Source organism: Plasmodium fragile, assembly GCF_000956335.1.
Source record: "Plasmodium fragile strain nilgiri unplaced genomic scaffold supercont1.2, whole genome shotgun sequence".
NCBI lineage: Eukaryota > Apicomplexa > Aconoidasida > Haemosporida > Plasmodiidae > Plasmodium > Plasmodium fragile.
This window is the reverse complement of record NW_012192582.1, coordinates 316,141-340,402: the sequence shown is the minus strand read 5'-3', so window position 1 is coordinate 340,402 and position 24,262 is coordinate 316,141. Positions and strand designations below refer to the sequence as shown.

Here is a 24,262-nt window from a genome sequence, read left to right as displayed (position 1 = left end):
TTCTGTTAGGACTTGCCATTCCGCTGTGTGTTGCCATTCGGTTGTGACCTGCTATTCCATTGTGAGGTACAGTTCTGTTAGGACTTGCCATTCCGTTGTGTGTTGCCATTCGGTTGTGAGCTGCTATTCCGTTGTGTGCTGCTATTCCGTTGTGAGCTACAGTTCTCTTCGGAGTTGCGACTCCTCCGTGTGTCCCGTTAGGACATGGTACACTCCTGTTGTTCAATCCGCACCCGTAGGAATTAGCATTCAACCCATTGGTGTCGCCCCTTTGTTGAATAGGCCCAGAAACCTGTGGGCTACCGCTAGCGTTATATTGGATTGCCACATGTACCTTACTTTCAACGTTTACTTGATAAACATTCTGCACCCCATTTTGCGTACGAATCTGTCTATAAGAAGTTTGTGCGCACACATGGATTGTTGGACTTGTTCTACTCACATTGCACTGACCTCTGTTCTGATTGACACAGGCTGGGAGGAGAGTTGTTTCCGCAGCATTTTCAACACCTGTCAATAAGCCGTTGCCAGGACGACCCCCTTTTCTACCAGCGCTACGTTTTTTGTGTTTTCTCTTATGCACTCTCTTCTTTTGAATCATATGTTTCTTATATTTTCGACTAATTTTTATTCCCTTTTTTCTCATACTTTTTCTCTTTCTTCTCATACTTCTTCTCTTTTTGGACATAACTTTATTTCTAGAACCACCATCACTGCATCTACCCAACACACACTCAGGTTGTTCTTTGCACTGTACGTCCACGGGGATATTTTCCCCTTCATATAAATTTTGTCCGGCACTCATCATATGTGTATACATTTTAAGAACACGATGAAAAAGGTAGAACTCTATAAGGTTACCGTTTTTTTTATTTTTTTTTTTTATTATTTTTTTTATTTTTTTATATTTTTTCTCAATTTTTTTTTTGTTTTTTTGTTACTCTCTTATGTATGTTTGGGCAAGGCGTACACTTGAAAAAGGAAGGTTCAACGGTCTTTGGCGTAAAGTGTGTTGCCTGCCTAGGTGTGTATGTACCTCTCAGTGTACCTATCAACAGATTTGTCAATATAGCTATGTACGTATGTATATGTGCATCTATCTGTGCATCTATCTACGTATCTATATAAGCATCTATGCGTGTATCTATATAAGCATCTATCTACGTAACTATATAAGTATCTATCTATGTATCTATGTATTTATGTATCTATATAAGTATCTATGTAGCTATATAAGCATCTACGTGTGTAACTATCTACGTATCTATGCAAGCATCTACGTATCTCTCTAAGTATCTATCTATGTATCTATAAAAGTATCTATGCATCTATGTGTGTATCTATCTACGTATCTATACAAGCATCTACGTATCTATGTAAGCATCTATATAAGTATTTATCTACGTATACACCATGTGCGCACAGATGTATCTATCTATGTATGTATCTACGTATCTATATCAGTATCTATCTATGTATCTATATAAGCATCTATGTATTTATATAAGCATCTATGTATCTATCTAAGCATATATGTATCTGTGTTCACTTATCAATCCATGCACCTATCTGTGTATGCTCATATGTATCTACTAAATATGCACCAATCTACGAATGCTTCTCTCTATGCAAGTATATACCAATACACGAAAAATCATCTATTTATGCAAGCACGTCGCGAAGGAAAACACTAAGAATGAGCAACTGTTACTTTGATCGATATCACTCCACTGGTCCGTGTAAACTACACTGCTGGGGTAAAAAAATGCTACACCTTTTTAAACAAAATGGCCAAGAGCTGTTTTTTTACTTATTTTGTGCTTAAAGTTTAAAATAAAGTGTAAAATGTTAAAATTTTAAGAAGAAGTTTAAGTGGGAAATTTGAATGGATAAAGTGAATGGGAAATTTGTATGGGAAAACTTAATAGGAAAAATGCAGTAGAAAAACTTTCGTAGAAAACCTTTCGCAGAAAAGGATTAATAAAAAACTTAATGATACACGTGAATATTAAAAATTGAAATGCATGAGTGACCAAAAAACAGAAAATTCAGAAAAAAGGCGTACACCTTTTTGAGCCTTTGTATAGGTGTACGCCTTTTTTCCTTTTTTTCACCATTTTGTTCCTTCCATTTTGAGAAAACAAAAGTACCCTGACCACCACACAAAGAAATATTAAAAAGACAAAATCCGTTACCATGTACGTGACAAATGGGGACTATAAGTTTTGTAAAAAATGTATGTCTTTTCGAAAAAAAGGAAAATTTTCTCTTCCACACGCAACAACAGTATTTTATCTCCTTATTTACATTCGACGTTGTTAGGTGCAACATGTTCCATTTGGCTTCCGTTCCCTGTACGCGTTTTTTTTTTTTTTTTTGAAGGCAATTTTTGGCGTACTCGGTGCTCACCATTTGTGCATGCGCCTGCACTTGATGCTGCACTTGCCCTTGCACTTTTTTCTGCGCTTGTATTTTCTTGTGGGTACTTTTTTTTTTGTTTCCGATAGGCATTAAAATGCTGACCCAGCTTCATTGTTTTGACTCTTCTGGAGACATTCATTATGGGGGTGTAAAAAGGTGTACAGCGAGATGTGTTCATCTCTCATTCCTTATTTGAAAAAGTGCTGCAGCGCGAAGGGGTGCCCTCTACAAGCGCGTTGCTCTTCAAGGCATGTATTACACCTCGCCATAGATGGGGCTAATCTTCCCCTCATATTGGGCGTGGTCCTAGCGGTATGCAGGTATATGCAGAGAAGTACGCACGTGGATACGTACGCACCTACCCATGTATTCTCGCGCCCACACGCGCAATCACGGACTTCGAGGCACAGCCGGACTGCCTGCACCCCGGCCCCAGGGAGACGGTAAATTGGGACCGCTGGGCTTCAAAAACGCCTGCAAGTACCGCATATAACTGACTATCTGCGAGGCGTACAAATCCATGTAAAAAATTTTACTCTGTCGAATTTTTGACAAATCTTCTATAGGCTTAAAATCATTATTTGCCAAAATAGTCCTATCAATGGCGTTAATATTTTTCCTATAAAATTTTATCATCTCGATTGGATTATGTTGAAATTTATTATCCCGAATGATGTTAATCGTTTTCTCAATCTCCTCATATTTAGAGTCTAGCAGTTCGATATAGTTTATGTTTTCCCTCTTAAAAGTATTCATGTACACATCGAGCTGTTCGAAAATTTCTTTCTCCTTTTTTGACAAGTTATTAGTGATGTACCCTATTTTACTGTTCAAGTCATAGTAACATTCGCTTAGGGTAAGAGACCAATCGTTTTTAATATCTTCCAGAGATTCATAAAAATTTCTCCCTAAATCGTTTATTAGCTCATTTATAATTTCGTTCCATTTTATTAAGTAATTATTTAATACCGTTATGAAGGCCGTGTTTATATTTTCAATGTTACACTCACTTGTGTGTACTCCATTAATTGCACATTCAGAACAGAAGCATTTGTTGCAACATGTGTGGCAGAAATATTGGATTGGGTAATTATAATGCTGGCTGCATCTGATATTCTCGATCGTTGTGAAGTTTTTACTATTTACACTTTCATCCTGCAGGATAATATTGCTATCCATTTTATGTGCTCCCTTGCTTATATCCGTTATGCATATTTCCCTTTCGGAATTGTTGGCTGACGAGATGGAATTTTCACTAGAACTAACATCTACGTTGGAAACTGTGCTGTTTGACAAAAGGCATATTCCTTCCTCTCCCTCGACTTGCCCCGTTTGATCCTTCTTCTTACCCTGTACAGTATTGCACGCGTTCTTCGCTCTCGCACTAGGTGTGTACTGATATTTAGAGCGATTCTTCTTTCCCTTCCCTTTCCCATGATACTTGCCACTTGTTGCTGTTCCACCTTTGAACCCTCCCCCGGTGCGGCCGACTGACCCTGTGGTGCCCTTCGCGGAAGAATTCTCACTGTCATAGCTGCTTCCATTTTTCATGTCCTCCACCAAATCATTCAACTTGTTCGAAATGTGCATCCTCTTCTTCTTTGTATATTCCCTATCTATGAGCTTCTTCTTTCTCTCATAAAAGTGATTCTCGTCATAGTTGTCAAAATCGGAATTATCATCATCGTACACTTTGTAAATGGCCTTGGTGTAATTATCTCCAAATTTTTTTTCGCGTAAATTTTCATCTACGAATTTATTGTCCGAGCTATCTCCATCTGTATCATGCAATATTTCAATGTCTTCCTTCGTTATGTTGAGGAATTTTTTTGGCGATTTTACAATTTTTTTAAGATGTACCCCTTTCTTATTAATTTCATAATAATCATGACTTTTCTTATCCGTAAAATTTACCTTATTTATGATATCCTCTTGGTGAATACTGCTACAACATTCTTTGCACAAGTACTCTACACAATCGTTGCAGTATATCACAGCTTCGTTCAATGAACACACGTTACATATGTATGAATACTTAGTCATATCATCTGTACACTCGTCTAAATATTTGTACATGCTACTTGATACTAGTAGCTTGTTCAAATTTTCATTTATAACAACATCGCTCTTTAGCGTATCGTTAAATTGAACGCTCCTTTTTTTAATATGGTCTTCACTAATTTTCCCATTTTGATATGCCCCATTTTTGTTCGAATTGAAAAAAAACTTGTGGACATTCAAAACGTCATGGGAAAATAACCCAACCTTCGTCAATAACTCAATTGTGTCCAAGGCAAGTTTATTCTTAACATTACATATGTAGCATGTGATGTAACCAAGTTTTTCTTTTTTGAATAATTCACTTAATTTGTCATTATCTATTGCGCTGGCTACTCCCTTGGAGTTTAAAAAGCATTCGCTTATTTTGTGATTTCGCGACTTCTTCGTCTTTTCTTCATGCTCTGAACATGCCTTCATACATTTCTCGTATTTTTTATGCAGTTGCTCGCTGGCGCAAATTAGGCAGATTAAATGCTTGCATGAAAAAATCAGGACATCCTCCACGGCTCTTGCGCAGCTAGCGCATCGGTACGTTCTGGCGAGGGGACAGAGGAAATGGGCATTTTGTTTTTTCTTTTGCAACAGATACACATGATTGTGCACATACGTTGCAACACACACGCACAGATGCACACACGCGCGTCTGTTCCTATTTGGGCTTTTTCTCACGCTCACTCATGAAGTGTTACTTCTTGCTGTCGACGGCACGCAACTCCTTCCCTGATTCGTCTTCCCCTTCCGTGCACTCCACACTTTGCTCCTCTGAGCCGTCAGAAGAGTTTCCTTTTTTGGAATGTATATCTTCACTAGACTCGTCCGTACAATCCATGTTGTGCATTTTTTTCAATGAAAAAAAATGAAATTTGTTCTTTTTTAAATAAACATTACAAAGAGAATACGGCGGATGGGTTGATCAAAAATGAGAAAGGTGTCTAAACAACGCTACGCATGGGGAGAGAGTAACACAGACAAAAAAAAAAAAAAAAAAATACTCACTCATCTTCGTAAATACCAACTTTGTTCCCAAAGTAAATACAAAAAAAAGTTCAAATGTAAAAAGGCACAAATTATGGCAGGCGAATTCTTCCCGTTCTTCGTGTGCACCCAAGTTGTCTAAACTTTGGCAACTTCCAAAAAGGACAAAAGAAAACAATCACGCACACATGCATTCGCCAAATTGTTACACAGGACTGAAGCAGACACGGAACGAAACATTCGTTCTGAAGTGAAGAATTTTTCTGTGGAGTGGGGAACACCATGCATTTCCCCTCCTTTTAATTCATCAGGCGTGGAACACTAATGCGCAGAAAGGAAAAAAAAAAAAAAAAAAATACAAACACACATATACATATATATATATATATATACATATAAATTTACTGACACATGCACTGGCCTGTACACGTGCGGTGCTGCGCTTCCCTTTTTGACCCCCACCGAGTCGTGGTATTATCTTTTTCAAAATGCTGCGCGATTTGTTGGGCGCAACACGGCAGAGCACTTATGGACGCGCGCGATAAACACAAAAAATGATGAATTCGATTTTAACACTACTATCATAATATATAGCATGTTCATTTTATGCCCCCTCCTGAGGAAGTTTACTTTAAAATACTTTTTTTTTTTTTTTTTTTTTTTTTTCATGTGTTATTTGCAAGGAATGGTTTTTCCCCATGTGTAAATTGGGATAACTGCGCAGCATGTGTATTTTCCCAGTGCCGTGTGTGTACGGCCTTGTTTGCCATTACCCCCACACCACGTACACATGTGTATATATACATAATCATATGAACATTTCCCTCTTGAGCGATCGCTTGCAAATTTTTTTCCAAGAGGAGCTCCTACTTTCATTTGCAGGGCATTACGCGTGTTTAAAAACTCAACATGCAAATGGACCCCTTTTAAAAAACAATGGAATACTGTCAATTCTTACGCCCTTATAAACGTACGGCTGTTCAGTTTGACTTCGCCTCAGTTCCTTCCTTTTTCCAATCGATAGTCACTGTGCTCATGTTTAAGAAATCCATTTGGAGTACTAACCGTCACTCATTGTTTAGTCTTCACCCAGGATATCACTTTCCCTGTTCACCACGAATGATGGCGTGCATACATGTCCAACATGTTAGCAGTTAAGCGCAATGCAAATTTCGCATTACAAACTTACGCATGCTTCATGGGTCTGATAAAAACATGGCTGTGAGGGAATCTGTTCATCGGCGCGCTCGATTATATGCACGCTCTTCTGTACACGCAGCGCTCTACGCAAAGGTGTCCCTACACACATGCGCCTCTATAATGCATTAACCCACATAATGTCGTCCCCGTAGGTTCCGCACTGAATTCCCTCATCTTTCCCCCGCTATAAACAACGTTTTTGCGAAAGAACGGGAAAAAATTCATACGAACACATTACCATGCCAATGTGCAAAAAAAGGACACACCGCTTTTTTATTTAATTCGACCCCTACAAATCCTTTCGCAGCTGTTTCGTAACTTTTGTTTTTTTTTTTTTTTTAACATATATGGTGAAATCTTCTTTGTTTCGTTCTTACATTCTCTTCAGTTTGTTATTCATTTAATTATTTAATTGAGTTTCTTTTTCTTTTCTCTTTCTTCTCTTCTTTTTTTTTATTCTTTGTCTATTAACCAATAGTACTAGTTCAACTTGGTACACACTACCCAACTGTCAATTTCCGCAGACGTACAGTTTGTGAAATATCCCGTCTCGGGCTAATTTTCCAGCGCATAAAAATCCCATGTCAGTGTAGAAAATTCCTTCACAATTTTTTCACTGGCCATGTTGTCGCATTTTGAAAAAAGGAAAAAAAAAGGAAAAACTGAAATGCATGTTTGTGCACCATTCTAGCGAGGAATTTTCCACGCACTTTTTCGTGTGTGTTTTTCCAGCATAGTGGGAGTCTTTTTCCGTTCCTCTATTTTCCTGTTTTTTTTTTTTTTTTTTTACTATATTTAAATATTTCTCATTGTTTCCCATTTTTTCCTGTTTTTTCTTTTTTTTTTTCCCCCGCCGTTATGTCCATTTCAGTCCAATGTTTTTTTCGAACCATCCAACGTTTTAAGCGGCAAGGCAATAAAATCAAAATTGACAGTACTAGCAAGCGAAACGTCAGACATTGGGACAGGAAAATTGGGGAACGTAGACGGCTGAAGAGAGAGGAACGTACACTTAATTCATATGTGTACAGCGTATGGACAACCATACCGAGCATCCACATAGCCCATTTTTTCCCGTGCATGTTCACTCGTGGCGTCCCTGAACAAGCGCTGCACACAACTGAGTCAGTGTAAGCTCCACAAGTCCGAAGACAAAGTGGTAAAACCCACGCAATCCAAATGCAGAAACAGAAATGGAAGCAGCCAGCAGCTATGACAGAAACGATACATTGAGGAGTGCAAAAAATGGGTCTACAAAAAATAATAAAGAACAACAGGATGAACAAAATAACAGCAATTTATTAACTATATATTCGTTCATTAGCAGCTATGTATTTAAGGAAGACATGAATTATGACGAAAATGACAGTAGGTACGAATTGCTAGAGAGCCAGGATTTGGAAAATGAAAGCTGCGACAAGAAAGTCAGTTTTAGTGAGTATAACGAAAAGGTGTACCGGTATTACAGGGGAAGGAATGGGAGCGATCAGGTGGGAGAAGTGGAGCACCAAGAGTACGAATGTGATCATGAGGAGGAGGAAGAAGAAGAAGATGAAAGGGCGGAGGATGATGAGGAGGAAGACGAATATAATGAAGACGATGAAGAGGGGGACGACGATGAGGACGAGGAGGAGGAAGAAGAAGATGAAGGCGACTGCGCTGCGGACAGCGACGTCCATGCCTTGGCGAGCGCAAACGAAGAAGACATAATCGTGCAGGGAAGCGTCCCGCGAAAAAAAGGAAAATCAAGGAATTTAAGAAAAAAAGCAACATCTCGCTCGAAAAATAATATGACCTCGATGAAAGACAAAAAATACAGAAATAAGCTGTACAAAAAGGGAAAAAAAAATAAAATCCATAACGTAAATGAGGACTATAAAGAGGACCATAGCAACGGTCCCATCAAAAGGAACATTAGTAACATCTCAAAATATTTCATGCTGTCTATGGATAATATAAACGAGCAACAAAACATTTTTAAAGATGAAAAACAATTGTCTAGACAAATGTCATACTATAACGATGCGTACTATTATACCTCAGAAATGATATATAAAAATAATAAGCGCCACAAGGAGAAGTTGGCACTGTACTTGAGATTAATGTCTTTGTTTATCAACATCATGATTGGGATTTACCTGATAACACACTTCCCACACACAAATAACGAATTCGAAATAAATTCGCAAAATGGGCACTCCTGGGAACACGATAATTTAAAGGAAATTATTCGAAGTACACTATACCCTGCTAAAAATGGGGCACCTAGAGTGTATTATGGGGATAGCGCGGATGCGCATGTGAACACACTAAGTAGCCAAAATGAAGTATTGCAAAATAATGAAAAAAAAAGGAAATACTTGGACATCCTCTTTAGGGGTAGTTCCGAAGCTAAGGAAAAGGAAAAGCAAAAGGAGGCCAATTCGCCTTCTCCCTGGAAGGATGAAAACGACGTGGATAGTAAACAAAAAAATAAAGACGATGCTCTGGTAACGGGTAATTCTTCCAACCTCGCAGCAAAAAGCAGCAAAGGAAGCACAAAAGAAACGCCCCAAGTTAATAACCAAATCATAGAAATGGACATAGTAAATTTAGTCCATGATGAATACGTAATGCAGTACATTTATATGGAAATGAACAAAATATATAAATATGCAATATATTCCTTCTTTGGAGAATTGCTAGTAATATCTATCATTGTACTTTCACTATTCATTTTAAGGATCATTATAAAGGACAATAATAAATTTAGTGTAATCCTAACAATGTATGGGATATTGTATAAAATATTTTGCTACATATTTGCTCACTACGTGTTAATTATGGGTCTGTATATCTTATCAATTTATTACAATATATATATAAACAAAGATGTAACTGAATATAACTTTAATTTTTTTTGTTATCACTATGTTTGTAATAATCTACATATACACTTACTCATGTTGTTTTATGCCTTTCAAAATATCATTTTCACCATAAATGATGCATTCAATTGTATAAGAATGATGTTTATAATATTCAAGCATGTTATCATTACCATATATGAAAAAATTACTTGCAAAAATTTCATTACATTTTACGAATTAAAAGAAGATAAATCCCCCTTGTCTTTAAATTGTATGAATAAATTCAAAAAAAAGTGCAACATGAATAATAAGTGCTGTCGTGATAAGACCTGCGTAGAAATAGACATTGACGAAATTCATGAGTTGGAATATGACAAGAGCCAGCTGCCTTTCCCCAGCCTACATCAGAAGCCCTACTGCAAGAATTTGGATATCAAGACGTACGAACAGTCCCTCCTCAACATGCGTAATCCCATCTTTAAGTAGCACCGCCCTGCGTTGCAGGAAGTCCCAAAGGCCGCGAGGAAGGAAGGGCGGCCCCACTGTCAACCACACACAGCTGTGGCGATGGCCACCAACAAATGTTTTCCCTTTTTTTTTTTTTTTTTTTTAAATAATTGTCACCCAATTTGGAATACTTTTAAAATTTTTTTAAAGGCTACTTTTATCAAAGCGCATAATTTTTTTTAATTTTTTTTGTCTGCTTGGTTGTTCATAATGTTCTTTTTTTCTTTTTCTTTTTTTTTTTTTTTGGATGCACGTTATTTATGGCCCATTTATTTGGATACACTCCTTTTTTTTTCTTTTTTCGGTAATTTTTAATCCTAGAACTTTGTGCCTATGTTGCTCTCCCCCGCAGTTTGCACATAATTTTGTTTTAATTTTCCCATTACCTTGTTTTCGCATGTGTCCCAGCACAGGTCTGTCTCCCTTTTATCCTATTCTCTGGAGCGGCTTGCATTGAATTTGGCTTCACAAATTTGTATTTACACTCGGGTGTGTATCGATAGAGCGGTACAGCAGCATAACAGTGTAACGGCATGTATGTGTGCCTATGCGCGCTTGCCCCTTGAATGACACTCCACGCCCTCCATTTTTAAGAAGCTATGCGTAGGAGAAGAAAACAAAAAAAAAAAAGAAAGGAAAAAAGCATAATAAATAAATAGCGCTGCAGTGAGGCTATAAAGGTGGTATTCCCCTTGAGAGCCCACGCAACTTCGAGCCAATTTGCAATAGCGATAAGGCGAAATAGAGGCGTGGGGGGAAAAAAAAAAATTTACGATTTACCAAATGGCGTGCAAACCGGGTAATGTGGGCCTAAACCACATCTTCCCGTTGAAACGCTATGCATTTCGCTTCCCACCCCATCCCCCTCACGTTTCATGCAAAGGGCTTATTTTTGTAAAGAGGCTAAAGTGTACACATAAAGGGAATTTTCCTTCCCTTATTTATTTCCCCTGTTTTGACCATTTCAACTGTCAAAATGAAAGTGCACACGTAACAAAACGCTTTTCACGAGAATATTCATTCCCATGAAAAACGTAAATGAAATGTGCTATGCCATTTTAGTTCGCTATTTTACCTTTCGTGCGCATGCTTGCTGAATGTGGGGGGAAGACATATGTACACATTTGGCGCCTTTCCCCGTTTGAATGTCTTGTCATTTTGTTTCATATTTCATTTTATTTTGTTCCCTGTTCTTTTTTTTTTTTTTTTTTTTTTTTCCGAAATGCGTGCACGTGTGCTTATGAGCCCGCTTTTTTATTCGTTCGGATAAGATAACACGAAAGTAATTAACGAGGCAGTGCTTGTTTCACTCAGCATACGGGTCCATATATAACGATTTATTCTTTACCCCACTCTGCTTCTCCCAACCACATATGGTTTTTTCGCAACATATATAGTATAATATACCCCCCTTTGGTCCGCTCTCTCGCAACACTTCAAACCACCTGCACAAAAAACATGGAAACACAAAAAAACACAGAAAATATAGATATTATCAAAGAAACCATTTTTGGTTTACCAAACAGCGTAATATTGAAAATAATACATAATAATATAAATTTGAAAAATTACAAAATAAGGAAAGAAGCAGTTACCACTTTGGGACGATGTTTGTCCATGTTCATTTTGTACATTACTGATGGAGCCTTGGAACATTGCGAAAGTGAAAAGAAAAGCACAATTCTCGTTCAAGACATTTTAAACTCGCTAGAGGATTCGTTGTTTCTAGATATACACGATGAATTAAAGAGACAAATAGCCATTCAAGAGGAAATTCATAAAAAGGAAAACGCCATGCAGGCTAACAACTCTGCCAAGGCGCATACAGCAAGCGGTGCAGATAATGCACAAAGTGGAACAAACCAAGTCAACACACAGGACGACTTGGACATACTGCTGCAGGCTCTCGAGTGATAAAAAAGTGAAGCACATCGTGTGAAACAGAACCATGTGACTGAACTGCTAGAAAGTTGTGAACGATAACAAGTCAACTAAAAAATCGCAGAAACGCGCTTTTTTTTTTTTTTTTTTATTTTATTTTTTTTTTGTGTGTATCAAATTTCTTATTCACCTTTTTAATGCCCCTTCTTTATGCCCACCTATAATTTTGTATATGTATACTTGCCAACGGGGTGACCCCCCTTGGTTGACATTTTGAGTAGTTCAAAAATTCGCCTACTATTTAAAATTTGTTATCGCAAAGGGTGTTTTTTTTTTCCCCCTTCTACTTGCTACTTGCTCACAAATATGTTGTGATAGCGTGTATTGGGAGAAGAAAAAATATGCACACATGTGTGAAAATATTTACATGTATATATTTACGTACGTATGTACAAAGGGGCATATATATGGGGTATGTAATTATATGTATGAATTCGCCCCATGCACGCAGAGGCCAAAAGCACTGGAAATGAACACAAATATGTCTGCACTGGGTGGACTTGTAAAAACACGAACGCACAAGCGTACGCGAAAACACTGGGACTACAAGTGACAAAAGGACTTAACGTGTTGGAGTGAGGCACTACAAAAATGGGTGAGCACAGAAAATAAAAAAAAAAAAAAAAAGAAAAAAGATGAGCTATATCACAGGCAAAACAAACGTAACAGCTAAAAGGGGGAACATATATCTTGCACGAACATCGTACCCATTTAGGGTTCTCCGTGAGGCATAATATATTTGCGCTTATTTTTTTTTTTAAAATGTCGCACTGCAGGGGATTCTGAAATGCTTTCACACACGCAATTCCTCACACACATTTGCGCATTTAAGCATGTGTGCCGCGTGCAGCACAAGTTTTGTTACCACCCGCTACTTTTCCCTATTGCCGCGTTCCTCTCTACACCAAACTTATGTACTCGTCGTAGCTCTTAATGGTGTAGAAGGGCTTCTTCTCCTTCCTGCGAGAGAACTTCCTGTACAGGGAGTCTATGAACAGCGAGGACAGCTTCATGTTCGTTATCAGGGGCACCTGGAAGTCTGAGGCGAGACGCCTTATCTTATATCCATTAGAGCTGACCTTGGTTTTAAGCGTATCCGTAATATTGATAACCATTTCTACCTTGTGGTTCATGATCAAATCGGTAATGTTGGGCATCAGATTTTCTGAGCTCTTATTATGCACTCGGATGAGTCTCTGGTGAAATTTGGATCCCTTGGTAACGTTAAAGGATTCCAGAAATTTCGAATAAAAATCGTACGTTCCTTCAGTTGCGTAAATGGTAAACCCCATTAGGAAAAGCAGCTGGAATGGTTCTTCAAAGGCTAGCTTGTTGTTTAAATTTTTAATACTTATGAGGATAGATTTTTTTGGTAATTTCATGCCAGTGGCTATCAAGGACTTTAGCAAAGCTTCGTATTTGTTCAGACCAAAACATGCGACTTCTCCAGTGGACTTCATTTCTACACCCAGGATGCAATCAGATCCGTGCAGTCGGTTGAAGGAAAATATGGGAGATTTCACAGCAGTGTATTCTAAATCTATGAGGGATATATTAATTGGCTTCACATCATAACCCATTAAAATTCTGGTAGCTAAATCGATAAAGTTCAGATTTAGGGCTTTGGAAATGAAAGGAAAAGTTCGAGACGCCCTCAAATTACATTCAATAATTTTTATTTCATTCTGGTGGCAAATGAACTGAATGTTAAAGGGTCCAGAAATGTTCAACGATTTGGAAATTTTCTCCGAAATTTTTTTTATTTTTCTGTGTGTTTCTACGTAAATATTCTGTGCAGGAAGTATCAAAGTGGCATCTCCTGAATGTACACCTGCATTTTCGACGTGCTCCGAAATGGCATAATTTATAATTTTCCCATTTTTGCTCACACAGTCAATTTCTATTTCTTTCGCATTTTCAATAAATTTAGAAATGACCACCGGATTGTCCTTACTAACGATTGCCGCTTTCATGAGGAAATTTTTTAATTCTTCAAAGCAATTTACAACTCTCATGGCGGCGCCAGAGAGGACATATGACGGCCTCACCAAAACCGGGAACTTCACCTCATTTGCAAATTGTATAGCTTTAGAAAGTTTGGTAAATTTGTTCCATTTGGGTTGATCTATTTTTAAAGAATCACAAAGGTTGGAAAATTTGTTTCTATTTTCGCAGCAATCTACACTCTTTGCACTTGTCCCTAAAATGTTAACATTATTCTTGTACAAGCTGAACACCAAATTGTTGGATGTCTGTCCTCCGAACGCTATTATAACACCGTGGCTCCTTTCAAAGTTGTAAATAAATTTTATAACTTCAGTGCTAATTTCGTCAAAGTACAATCTGTCACTTTCGTCGTAGTCTGTACTGACCGTTTCTGGGTTGCAGTTTATTAGGATTGCCTTGTGGTTTAATTTCCTAATCGTTTTTACGCAATGGATTGCACTCCAGTCAAATTCGACTGAGCTACCAATTCTATAGCACCCACATCCTAACACAATGAAACATTTTTTCTTTTCTTTCTCCTCTTCATTCCTATCATGAATTATCTTAAAACCAATATCGTTAAATTTTTTGCTAAAGATGTTTTCACTCTCGGAATATATGGACGATCCTTCAGATTCCTTAGAAGAAAAAGTGTTGTACGATTCTGCATATTCATCAAAGAGGCCATTATCTGTGCTGCACGTGTACACGTCCTCCCCCCCATTGTAATAAGCATCGTCATCATCGTCAATGTCGTCATTTTCTGCATCACTTGATTTGGTGCAATGGCGCAAGTACGACAATTCGGAGAAGCAGTCGCTGTTACTATCATCCAAATTTATACCATTGTTGTTCAGTTTGGTCTCCCTTTTTCCCTTGCTACTCCTTCCTTTGCTTCTTTCCCTTTCAGTTTCGTAATGATGAAGGTTGTCCCCTTTACCCAAATTCACCTTACGGCCAGTATAGTGCGGGACATGCATCGCAATAGAATTTTCACCTGCGGCAGTTGCCCTGAATTGTGCTCCCACTTGTCCCGATTTCACAACAAATCCACGCTGCTCAAACTGCAGACTGTCATTACTGTCCGTGTTCTCGCTATTAATTAACTCTTTCATTTTGCTCATTTTGTATTCATTATTGTACACGGAGTCCTCCACGTAGTACAGACTTCCTGTCCCCTTACTATCTGAAAAGTTCATTTTCTTCTTTGATATGTAATATGCATTTCCATTTTTGTTGGTCATTTCTTCATCTGATGTGTTCACATTTTCCAAGTACAACTGATCATTAGTCGAGTGCGAACTTTTGTTTGAGATGTCGTCCATTCTATGATTCATCAATGCTTCGCTATTTTGCAATTTCTTATTGCAGCCATCTTTGCCTGTGTAATTTGCACTGTATCCTTTGATGTGTTTGCTGTCTTGCCCCTCCTGTGTGGCACTTTGTGGGTCTTTATTCACCATTGTACTGTCGGCGATGTTATGAGCACTGGGCATGGAAATATTATTTGAACCATTTTTCACACTAAATACATTCGTTTCGTCTGATCCTATGCTCTTCTCCTCTTTCCCGTCTTTATTAAGCAGTTGATTGGACGCACTCGCATGTACATTCATTTGTGTTCCCTCGGGACCCTCCTCCCTTTTAAAACCTCCAAATGGGCATGAACCGATCATCTTGTCGTTTTTCCCTACAGTTCCTTCCATCTTTGTACTCATGAAAGTCACATCTATATCGTTATCAAATGGCTCGTCATAAACATTCTCATCACAACCCAGCTGCATCTGCTTCACCACATTCTTCTCCTGCATGTCAGAAGAAATATGAGGGGGGTACACACAATTTCCTGCCTTATTCCCCTTTTTCGCGTAATGCTCCGTAGACAATTTTTTCTTCCTCTTCATGTTAAGAGGCAATACGTCATGTTCAACTCCTTGGTACGTCAAATACAAATAATTAGTTAAGGCTGGAAATTCAGCAGATAGGGTATCAATAACTTTTATGTGCGGATGTAGTCCTAAGCTTTCTCTGTACCTCATGACACCCGCTTCAGTAACCTTTGGATTGTTAAAGGAGAGGTAATGAGCAATTTGCTTGTCACTGAATCCGTGCTTCTTAAAATATTTCAAGTCATGAAAGGAGAGCTGTTCCAACGATAACGTTTTTAGCTTATTTTGCAAATTAAAAATGTTGTAAAATTTGTGTAAAAACCAGTACTCTATATTCGTCAGTTCGTGAATTTTTTCCATTGGGATGTTCAAATGAAAAGCTTGGTGAATTGCATCTATCCTTTTTGGAGATGGGTTCTTCAACTCATCCACAATTTTTGCCTCATCCCAATCAATACAATATGTGTTACTGAACCCTAGGTAATTATCATCTATACATCTAAGCGATTTCTGTATGGATTCTTCAAAGGTCCTCCCTATGGACATAACTTCACCAACACTTTTCATACTGCTATTCATTGTTTTCGAGGCAAACTCAAATTTGTTTAAATCCCACCTTGGAATTTTTGTCGTTATGTAATCAAGGGAAGGCTCAAAACAAGCAGTAGTTTTCTTGGTAATACTATTTTTTAAGCTAATCAAATCATATCCAAGCGCTATTTTAGCAGATATGTAAGCCAATGGGTACCCTGTAGCCTTGGACGCAAGTGCTGAACTTCTGCTCAGTCTGGCATTCACCTCGATAATGCAATATTCTCCCGTTTTAGGGTTAATACCGAATTGAATATTACATTCCCCAATAATGTTCAAGTGAGTGATAACCTTCAGGGCTATTTCACGAAATTTATAATATTCGTGGTTACTCAGGGTCTGAGAAGGAGCAACCACGATACTGTCTCCTGTGTGGATACCCAGAGGATCTATATTTTCCATGTTACAAATTGCTATACAATTATTCTTGTTATCTCTTAACAATTCGTATTCTATTTCTTTCCATCCTTTTAATGACTTGTCTATAAATATTTCATTATCCGTTTGCAGGAATATTTCTTTGCACTTTTTCACTAACTCCTCTTCGTTATTTATGAAACTACTGTTTAGTCCTCCTAGGGAAAACGTCGTGCGTACTAATATGGGGTACCCAATTTTGTTAGCCACTTCAATGGCTTGTTCTACATTTCTAGCACTTCCATAAGGGGCTATAATTTCATTAATTTCTCGCAGCTTTTCTGCAAACATGCTCCTATTTTCTGTTATCATAATGGATTCTAAGGATGTCCCCAGAGCTAAGCAATTATTTTTTTTCAGAATTTTTTTCTGCTCCAACATGAGTGCACAGTTCAGCGCAGTTTGCCCACCAAAGGTACACAAAATGAAATCGGGTTTTTCCTTTTTTATAATTTTTTCTACAAATTCGCAATTCACGGGTAAAAAATATACCTTATCCGCTAACCCCTTCGACGTTTGCACCGTGGCAATATTAGGGTTCACTAAAATTACATAGATGCCACACTCTTTCAAACTTTTAATAGCCTGAGTTCCTGAGTAATCAAATTCTCCTGCTTGCCCTATACATAGTCCACCGCTACCAAGGAGAAGCACTTTTTTTTTTATGTAAATTATGTTATGTCCGATATGTTCCCTAAATTCTCTTTTTTTGTTAAATATATCTATGAGGAAATTTTTAAAAAGGAAGGAAGTATCTTCTGGTCCGTTATTCCCCTCAGGGTGAAACTGAACACTGTAAAATCTTCCATTCTTGTGGGTAATTCCTTCTACCGATTTGTCATTCGCGTTCACGTAGCTAATGGCCAACTCCTTCCTTCTCAGTATACTTTTCTTCTTCAAACAGTACCCATGATTTTGCGATGTTATGTAACATTTGTTATCTACCAGTTGGATAACGGGTTGGTTTACCCCTCTATTCCCGTACTTCATTTTGTACGTCTCGCATCCGAGAGAAATACCCAATAGCTGATTACCTAAGCAGATACCAAATATGAGCTTATTTTTTTGTAAGCTTTTCTTCAATGTTTCAATTAAAAAGTCACATTTTTTGGGATCCCCTGGACCGTTGGACAGCAAAACTGCGTCGTAATCTATACTGTTATAGTCGTAGTAATATGGCACAATGATATACGTCAAGGGTAAGTCTTTGCCATTTTTCATTAGGTTCTTTATTATACTGTTTTTAATCCCGCAATCTACAACAACGATAATTTTTTCCGTGTCAGATTTTCTCTTGTTCACAAGCTTGAGAAATTCCTCATTCTTCAGTTTTTTTTTTAAGTACGTGGAGTAGTCATTATTGAGGTTGAAGGTTGCCTCATCCTGCGTGGCGCCATGCTCATCTTTTCCATTCGCGGTACACACCTTCCTTCCCGCACCACTCAGTCCACTCTTATGCAGACTCATCTCCACATCGTAGTGGCCATACTCGTCCACATTGCCATCGTGGAAGAAGGAATTTTCCTCCAAATCTATTAAATACTTATCATATTCGCATGCACCACGTAGGTTAAAAAACGCATCCTTCTTTCCCCCATGGGTGCTATACTCCTGGTAGCCACTACAATGATCAATATTCTCTTCTGATGAGACCAAAAGATTCATTCTATCCCTTAGCAAGGAATGCTGATTTAAATTTTTGTTAGAGTCCATTTTTTCGAATGAAGAAATACTTTGGTAATTATAGCTATTGCTATGCATAAGGCTGTTATTACAATTTTCTTGTTCCTCGGGGGAATAATCATTGGTATCATTTATCCCTTTCGAATCTTCTTTACTCTTACAATTGTTATAATAATTTACTTTCCCCAATTTTATAACTCGAATGTAATGACTACATACATACTTGATGGTGTCGATCTGTCCTGGGTCAAATAAGCTTATTTCTTTATATAGCTTATTTACATTTTTTGCATTTTTATAAATCACAATTTTCCCTAACATGCTTCCTTTCTCTCTCAAAATTTTTGTTAAGGCCCTGGTATCTATTCCACCTATGCACGGCACTTTATACAATTTGAGCCACTCACTTAGTGTAATAAACGAATTATAATGGTACGACTTTTTTGTGTACTCACATATTACTAACCCTTGAATTTGTATTTTATTGCTTTCGAAATTTGTCACCAACCCAAAATTATTATGTTGTACTTTTTCCACGCCATAATTTCCAATGGATGGAAATGTTAATACAAGTATCTGTCCAAAGTAACTCGGGTCCGTTAAAGCTTCTGGGTACCCAACCATAGCTGTGTTGAATATAACTTCTCCCGTTACTATATAATCATCATTTTCAATTTTACTATTTTTAAATAACACATCCTCCTTCAAGTAGTTTTTTGTTTCCAGCACTTGGTCAGAAATACTTCTTTTCGTGTCTTCCTTCTTTGGAGCAGCTTTCTCTTCTTCTTTGCACCCTTCGTACCCAACACTGTATCCTACGAACTCGGTGTCATCTTCGAGAATCAGCTTCCCCACGGTTTTATAATCTGTACACGGGTTGCAGGAAAAGAAGTCACACGGGCATGTTTGTGGGAGGCGTACAGGAATATGCAACTTAGAAAGTACACAATTAGGCACCGGCACATTTGCCAGCGCAGGGTGGTTTCCCTTGCTGTCTATGCGCATATGCCCTTATCGAACTGCATCTTGTGCAGACTCCCATATATATGTACATATTCTCATGTAAATGTGTGTTCGCTCTGTGCAACCGTACCATAGTCAGGCCAGAATTCCGTGCTCATCATGTTCTTGAAAAGGGAATTAAAATTTTAAGTAAAAAACAAAAAGAGAGAGAGAGAGAACAAGGCGTCAAAGCATAAAGGGATATGCTCCTGATTTTGCAAAATGTAAACTCCTGATAATTTGTTCTAGCGCATACATGTTCATGTTTACATAATTAACATCGTGAAGTTTAAGAACGCAGTACATGAAGAAAAATAAAAATAAGATGCAAAGCAAACTGTTTTTTTTTTTTTTTTTTTTTCATAATATGGTCAGAAAAAACAGAGTTAAAAGTAATATGCTTAAAAAAGTACAGCTCTGTTTTGGAGCAGAGCGTAGTTATATAATTAAAATCTGTTCTGCGCTTTTCTTCTCCCTGTTTGCTTTTATTTTTTGGTTATCTTTACGCTATGCTGCAGTATTTCGTTATAATATATATTTTTTCTTATGCCTTCACATGTTAATATATATACATATATAATATATATATAAATATATATATTAATGGGCTAACTGACCCCTTGCATCTACGCGTGCTTTCTTGTACAAATTTTGTACAGTTCTGTACAAGTTTTGCATTTAATTTTTATTTGACGCTTTTGATAATGTATTTTTTTATAAGCTCCATTGCGTGGCGCCTTATGCGCATATAGGATGTGCCTATATATAAACATGCGAATAAAAAAATTATTTTTTGTGCCCGTGTCAATTTCCTTTTTTTTTGTTTTAAGCGTTTTGCTTTAACATCCGTAAGCGGGGAAGGATTTACATTCCAGCAATTTGGCCTGTATGAGAATGTTTTTTTTTTTTGCCTTAGTTTAAGCTGCGCTTAATGGCAAATTTATATGGCACCATTGCGTCAATTGTGAAGCATTTTGCGGTGCGTAAATATTTTGTACATACATAATATAAGTGCATACCGCTATATGCATAACAATTCACGTCGGCACCAACATATGTATTACAAGCAGGTGCCCCCCTTTTGTAAAAAAGGAAGGCTTGTATTTCAAATTCTTCACGTGGGTAAAAAGTACTCCATGTAGGTGCTGACTTTTTCCCATTACCGTATAATATGTAAAATATATATCCATGGGGGTTATTTGTAAAATTATTCAAAGCTTATACAAAAATATTATTATGCGTTTTTGTGGCATACCCTTTTTCTTTTTAATCATTTTTTTGGCGCACCCTAAATACTATGATGCATATAGTAAGTGAATAAAAAGGCAACGGTTCAAGTCATCCATTTGTCCTTCACGGAAATGTAAAATTAAATTCCTCTTAAATTGAAAATGTGCGCAAAACCTACATTTGTACCCATGTCAGATCAAACACATTAAGTTAAAATTTAGAACAAAGAATGATATACAAATATTTGATTTTTGATGGGAATGAAAAACCGCTCCATATGTGTGGCCCACAATAAGTGTACATATGCATTTTACATTTATGCTGAGTAATTTGTCCGTTTCCGATTTTTGGAGGAGAACTTTTGGGCCACGTACTACAATAACTCCTTTTTGCCCTTTAGACTGGCAACACACTGCGCGATAACCGCCAGACCAATCCATCACCAAACAAATAAGTACGCGCATATGCGCACTTGCCTGTGCATACATGTGTAATAGGCCACATGAAAAGTGTACCTAAACAGAACGTTTAATACAAACAGGAATGAAAAAAGTTACACATGAATTTGAAACAGGTGTTAACAAAAAATGGTTCCAAAAAAAATGAATCCTTTCGCGAAAAAAAAAAATTCAACAATAAGACGTAGAACTGTGAGCAAAATTTATACGAAGGTGAAAAACAAATATCCACAACGGTGTTCTTCCAACATGGTGACACATTCCGGCTTAAGTGGACTCATTAATACGTATATAAAGTGGGTTTCTTCTTGTTTTCCCCGCCTCAAATATGAGTTTTAAAAATGAATGAATTTTTCGTGCCACAAGGTGACTCTGTTCTATTTTTTAGCAATCAAGTGGAACAGGGAAAGAGGCTACAATATATCCATATATATATTTCCATGCGTGTAGAGCATTTTTTTCATTTAACGTCGAATTGCGATACCTGCTGTTTTCCTAGCTGTCAGATTTGTAGCCATTTCGGCAGCGCTTAAGAATGTGACAAATGTGTGTAGCACATTATTCTCTGCGTTCGAACACGCGCCTTCCACTCCTTTATTAAATGCCAAAAATTTGCATTCACTTTTTTCGAGGGAAAAAACAAAAAATAAATATTTTTACCTCATGACGTTAAGCTGTTTTATCGAGTGATAATGAAAATTGGAAGCGCTAAATTTGTAGCTTCATGGATGTGGTGGGTACGCGTTGAAACGGTGAAGCGGCATGTGATTTCATGGCGGAGTCGCCAAACGCTGTAGCCAAATAAAACATGCCCTTTTAACCACCATATGCCGCATTTACATATTGCCCCCTTTGAATCGGAACCTTGTGCTGCTGTTCGCGCGCCCTGCAAGAGCTACACTCCTGCCGCATAAAGTTTACATTGCAAGAAAAAAAAACTCTGCATTTGTTATAAAAAAATATAAAGAAAGGCACGCCCACTTCTTATTTATTTATGTACATTATAAAACATATGGAATATGTTGTTTTATTCATGTATTCACATGTTAGCAATGGTACAACTTTATCGCTGCTTATAAAAACATATGCGCATATTAAAAGGAATGCATATGTGGATAGGAGCAAGTGCATTTCATCAGGGATAATTCGTGTTCCCTTTTTTCTTTCGCCCGAAAAGCAAGCAAATAAAAACATAACATATAACAATAACCGGCCCTAAACCGCAGCCTGCATTTGAAAAAAAAAAAAAATTCAGTTTACAAATATTTATTGTTTTATATTGTAACAAAAACATTGTTATATATGTATTCCCCAAAAACCGAAAAAAAAAAAGAAGAAAAATAAATCAAACAAAAAAATTAAAAAAGTTGAATATAAATTTATAGAAAAAAAATATTATTTCATTTTGCGTCATTTCCATAAACAAATCATCCTTTAACTGAACCCATCGTATGTACCAGAGCGCGCCATTATATTCAAAAAGTAGCCTTTGTGTTTTTTTATTTAACAAACGAGTGTATATAGCAATTGCAAACAACAGTGTAAATAAATCTTTACGTAACAAGTGTTTTATGCAATAAAGGTATATGTAAGCGTACTCGCAAATATTTACGTACACGCTATACGAATTAACTGCTTCAAATTTGAATCCCCTCAACCCCAACCGCCCCATACAATTCCTACCTATCAAACACTTACATTTCAAAATGAATGTCGATCTGTTAAATCGTGACCCCGCTGAAGAGGCCAAGAAACATAAATTAAAGAGATTAATTCCAAGCCCCAATTCTTATTTTATGGATGTAAAATGCCCAGGATGTCTTCAAATCACCACCTTGTTTAGCCATGCCCAAAATGTTGTATTGTGTGGAAGGTAAGCCAAACAAGGAAAAAAGAGAAAAATGACTACCCAGGCTGTATGCATGATCGCCTGCCCAACGTCGATTTGGCGCTATAGGCATGTGTTTAACTTATATACTGGTTTCCTCTTTTCCGTTTTTCCCATGAACTGCTCATTACCCTGCGTTTACCTATTCTTTGTTTGCCACATAATTTTCATTTAATGATCCCTAAGCCAAGCGCTTGGACAATTTATTTATAATTCACACACATTTGGAATTTTTTTTGTTTTTTTTCCCATTATAGCTGCAACATTATGTTGTGCCAACCGACGGGTGGAAAATGCAAATTAACAGAAGGTTGCTCCTTTAGGAAAAAAATTGAGTAAATGGTCTACAATGGAGAAGCTTACAGTATTTTAACCACATCCTCTAAAGAGGTAACAACGAACAGAAGCGTTTTTCATGCGAGAAGAACTATGGGACCAATTCACGAACACATAAATATGCAAACATGTTGCGAAAGGACGACTTCCTACACGTACTAATTAAAATATATGAAAAAGTACATATACACTTTTTTTTTTTTTTTTTTTCCATCCCAAGTAGAAATATACATGGGTATATACGAACATACATATATACATTACATACGTTGTGTACATATTTAGTAAATTTACATTTACCCAATTTTTTAAATTAAAATATTTAACAAAAAAACTAAGAAAAGAACAAGTAAAATTTTTGTATTCCTCATTTAGCAAGTGCAGTCGCTGGCAAAGTGGTTCACTAGAAAAAGCGGCTGTAAAAACAGCTGCTCTTAAAATTGGGTTAAATGATTTGTTCCTTTGGTTTGTGAAACGTGTGGCGGTAAACAATTTAAGCACCTTGAGGTTGTGTAGCCCCTTACAACGCGTCCAGGTTTTGACCCCATATCCATAACGGGAAATGTAACCCCGCTCTTCGCAGATCACACGGGGGATATCTCCCACCAATGACAAGCGAAACGAAATAAGCGAAGCGTAAAAGGTGCCTTTATCCTAATTGAGCATATAGGAAAAGACATTCCTTTGGCGATTAACGGGGAATCATACAAAACGGCTCACATACTGCCACAGAAAAGGTAACGGCACACGTACCGCGGGATCAATGTCCACAAGTTTCTTACACTCTCTATATAGTGTCATATTAGAAAGTTTCATTGTGATGAAAAA

General features: G+C 37.4%; 6 protein-coding genes across 6 annotated transcripts; 3 read left to right on the top strand and 3 right to left on the bottom strand.

The window, feature by feature from the left end:
• Window positions 1-77: 77 nt before the first annotated feature.
• On the bottom strand, window positions 78-820 carry AK88_00241 (uncharacterized protein; the record flags this gene model as incomplete). Its single annotated transcript, XM_012477892.1, has 2 exons — window positions 78-183; window positions 234-820. The coding sequence occupies 2 exons, from the start codon at window positions 818-820 to the stop codon at window positions 78-80; spliced, it is 693 nt and encodes a 230-aa protein (XP_012333315.1).
• Window positions 821-2,811: 1,991 nt separating this feature from the next.
• Window positions 2,812-5,311, bottom strand: AK88_00240 (uncharacterized protein; the record flags this gene model as incomplete). Its single annotated transcript, XM_012477891.1, has 2 exons — window positions 2,812-5,017; window positions 5,172-5,311. 2 exons carry the CDS (start codon window positions 5,309-5,311, stop codon window positions 2,812-2,814), a joined length of 2,346 nt encoding a protein of 781 aa, XP_012333314.1.
• Window positions 5,312-7,850: 2,539 nt separating this feature from the next.
• On the top strand, window positions 7,851-9,992 carry AK88_00239 (uncharacterized protein; the record flags this gene model as incomplete). Its single annotated transcript, XM_012477890.1, has 1 exon — window positions 7,851-9,992. One exon carries the CDS (start codon window positions 7,851-7,853, stop codon window positions 9,990-9,992), a length of 2,142 nt encoding a protein of 713 aa, XP_012333313.1.
• A 1,479-nt stretch (window positions 9,993-11,471) lies between these two features.
• Window positions 11,472-11,927, top strand: AK88_00238 (uncharacterized protein; the record flags this gene model as incomplete). Its single annotated transcript, XM_012477889.1, has 1 exon — window positions 11,472-11,927. One exon carries the CDS (start codon window positions 11,472-11,474, stop codon window positions 11,925-11,927), a length of 456 nt encoding a protein of 151 aa, XP_012333312.1.
• Window positions 11,928-12,853: 926 nt separating this feature from the next.
• On the bottom strand, window positions 12,854-19,644 carry AK88_00237 (carbamoyl-phosphate synthase, large subunit; the record flags this gene model as incomplete). Its single annotated transcript, XM_012477888.1, has 2 exons — window positions 12,854-19,386; window positions 19,614-19,644. 2 exons carry the CDS (start codon window positions 19,642-19,644, stop codon window positions 12,854-12,856), a joined length of 6,564 nt encoding a protein of 2,187 aa, XP_012333311.1.
• Window positions 19,645-22,916: 3,272 nt separating this feature from the next.
• AK88_00236 (40S ribosomal protein S27) lies at window positions 22,917-23,437 on the top strand (the record flags this gene model as incomplete). The annotated part of the gene is made up of 2 exons (XM_012477887.1): window positions 22,917-23,083; window positions 23,356-23,437. The coding sequence occupies 2 exons, from the start codon at window positions 22,917-22,919 to the stop codon at window positions 23,435-23,437; spliced, it is 249 nt and encodes an 82-aa protein (XP_012333310.1).
• Between the last annotated feature and the right edge of the window lie 825 nt (window positions 23,438-24,262).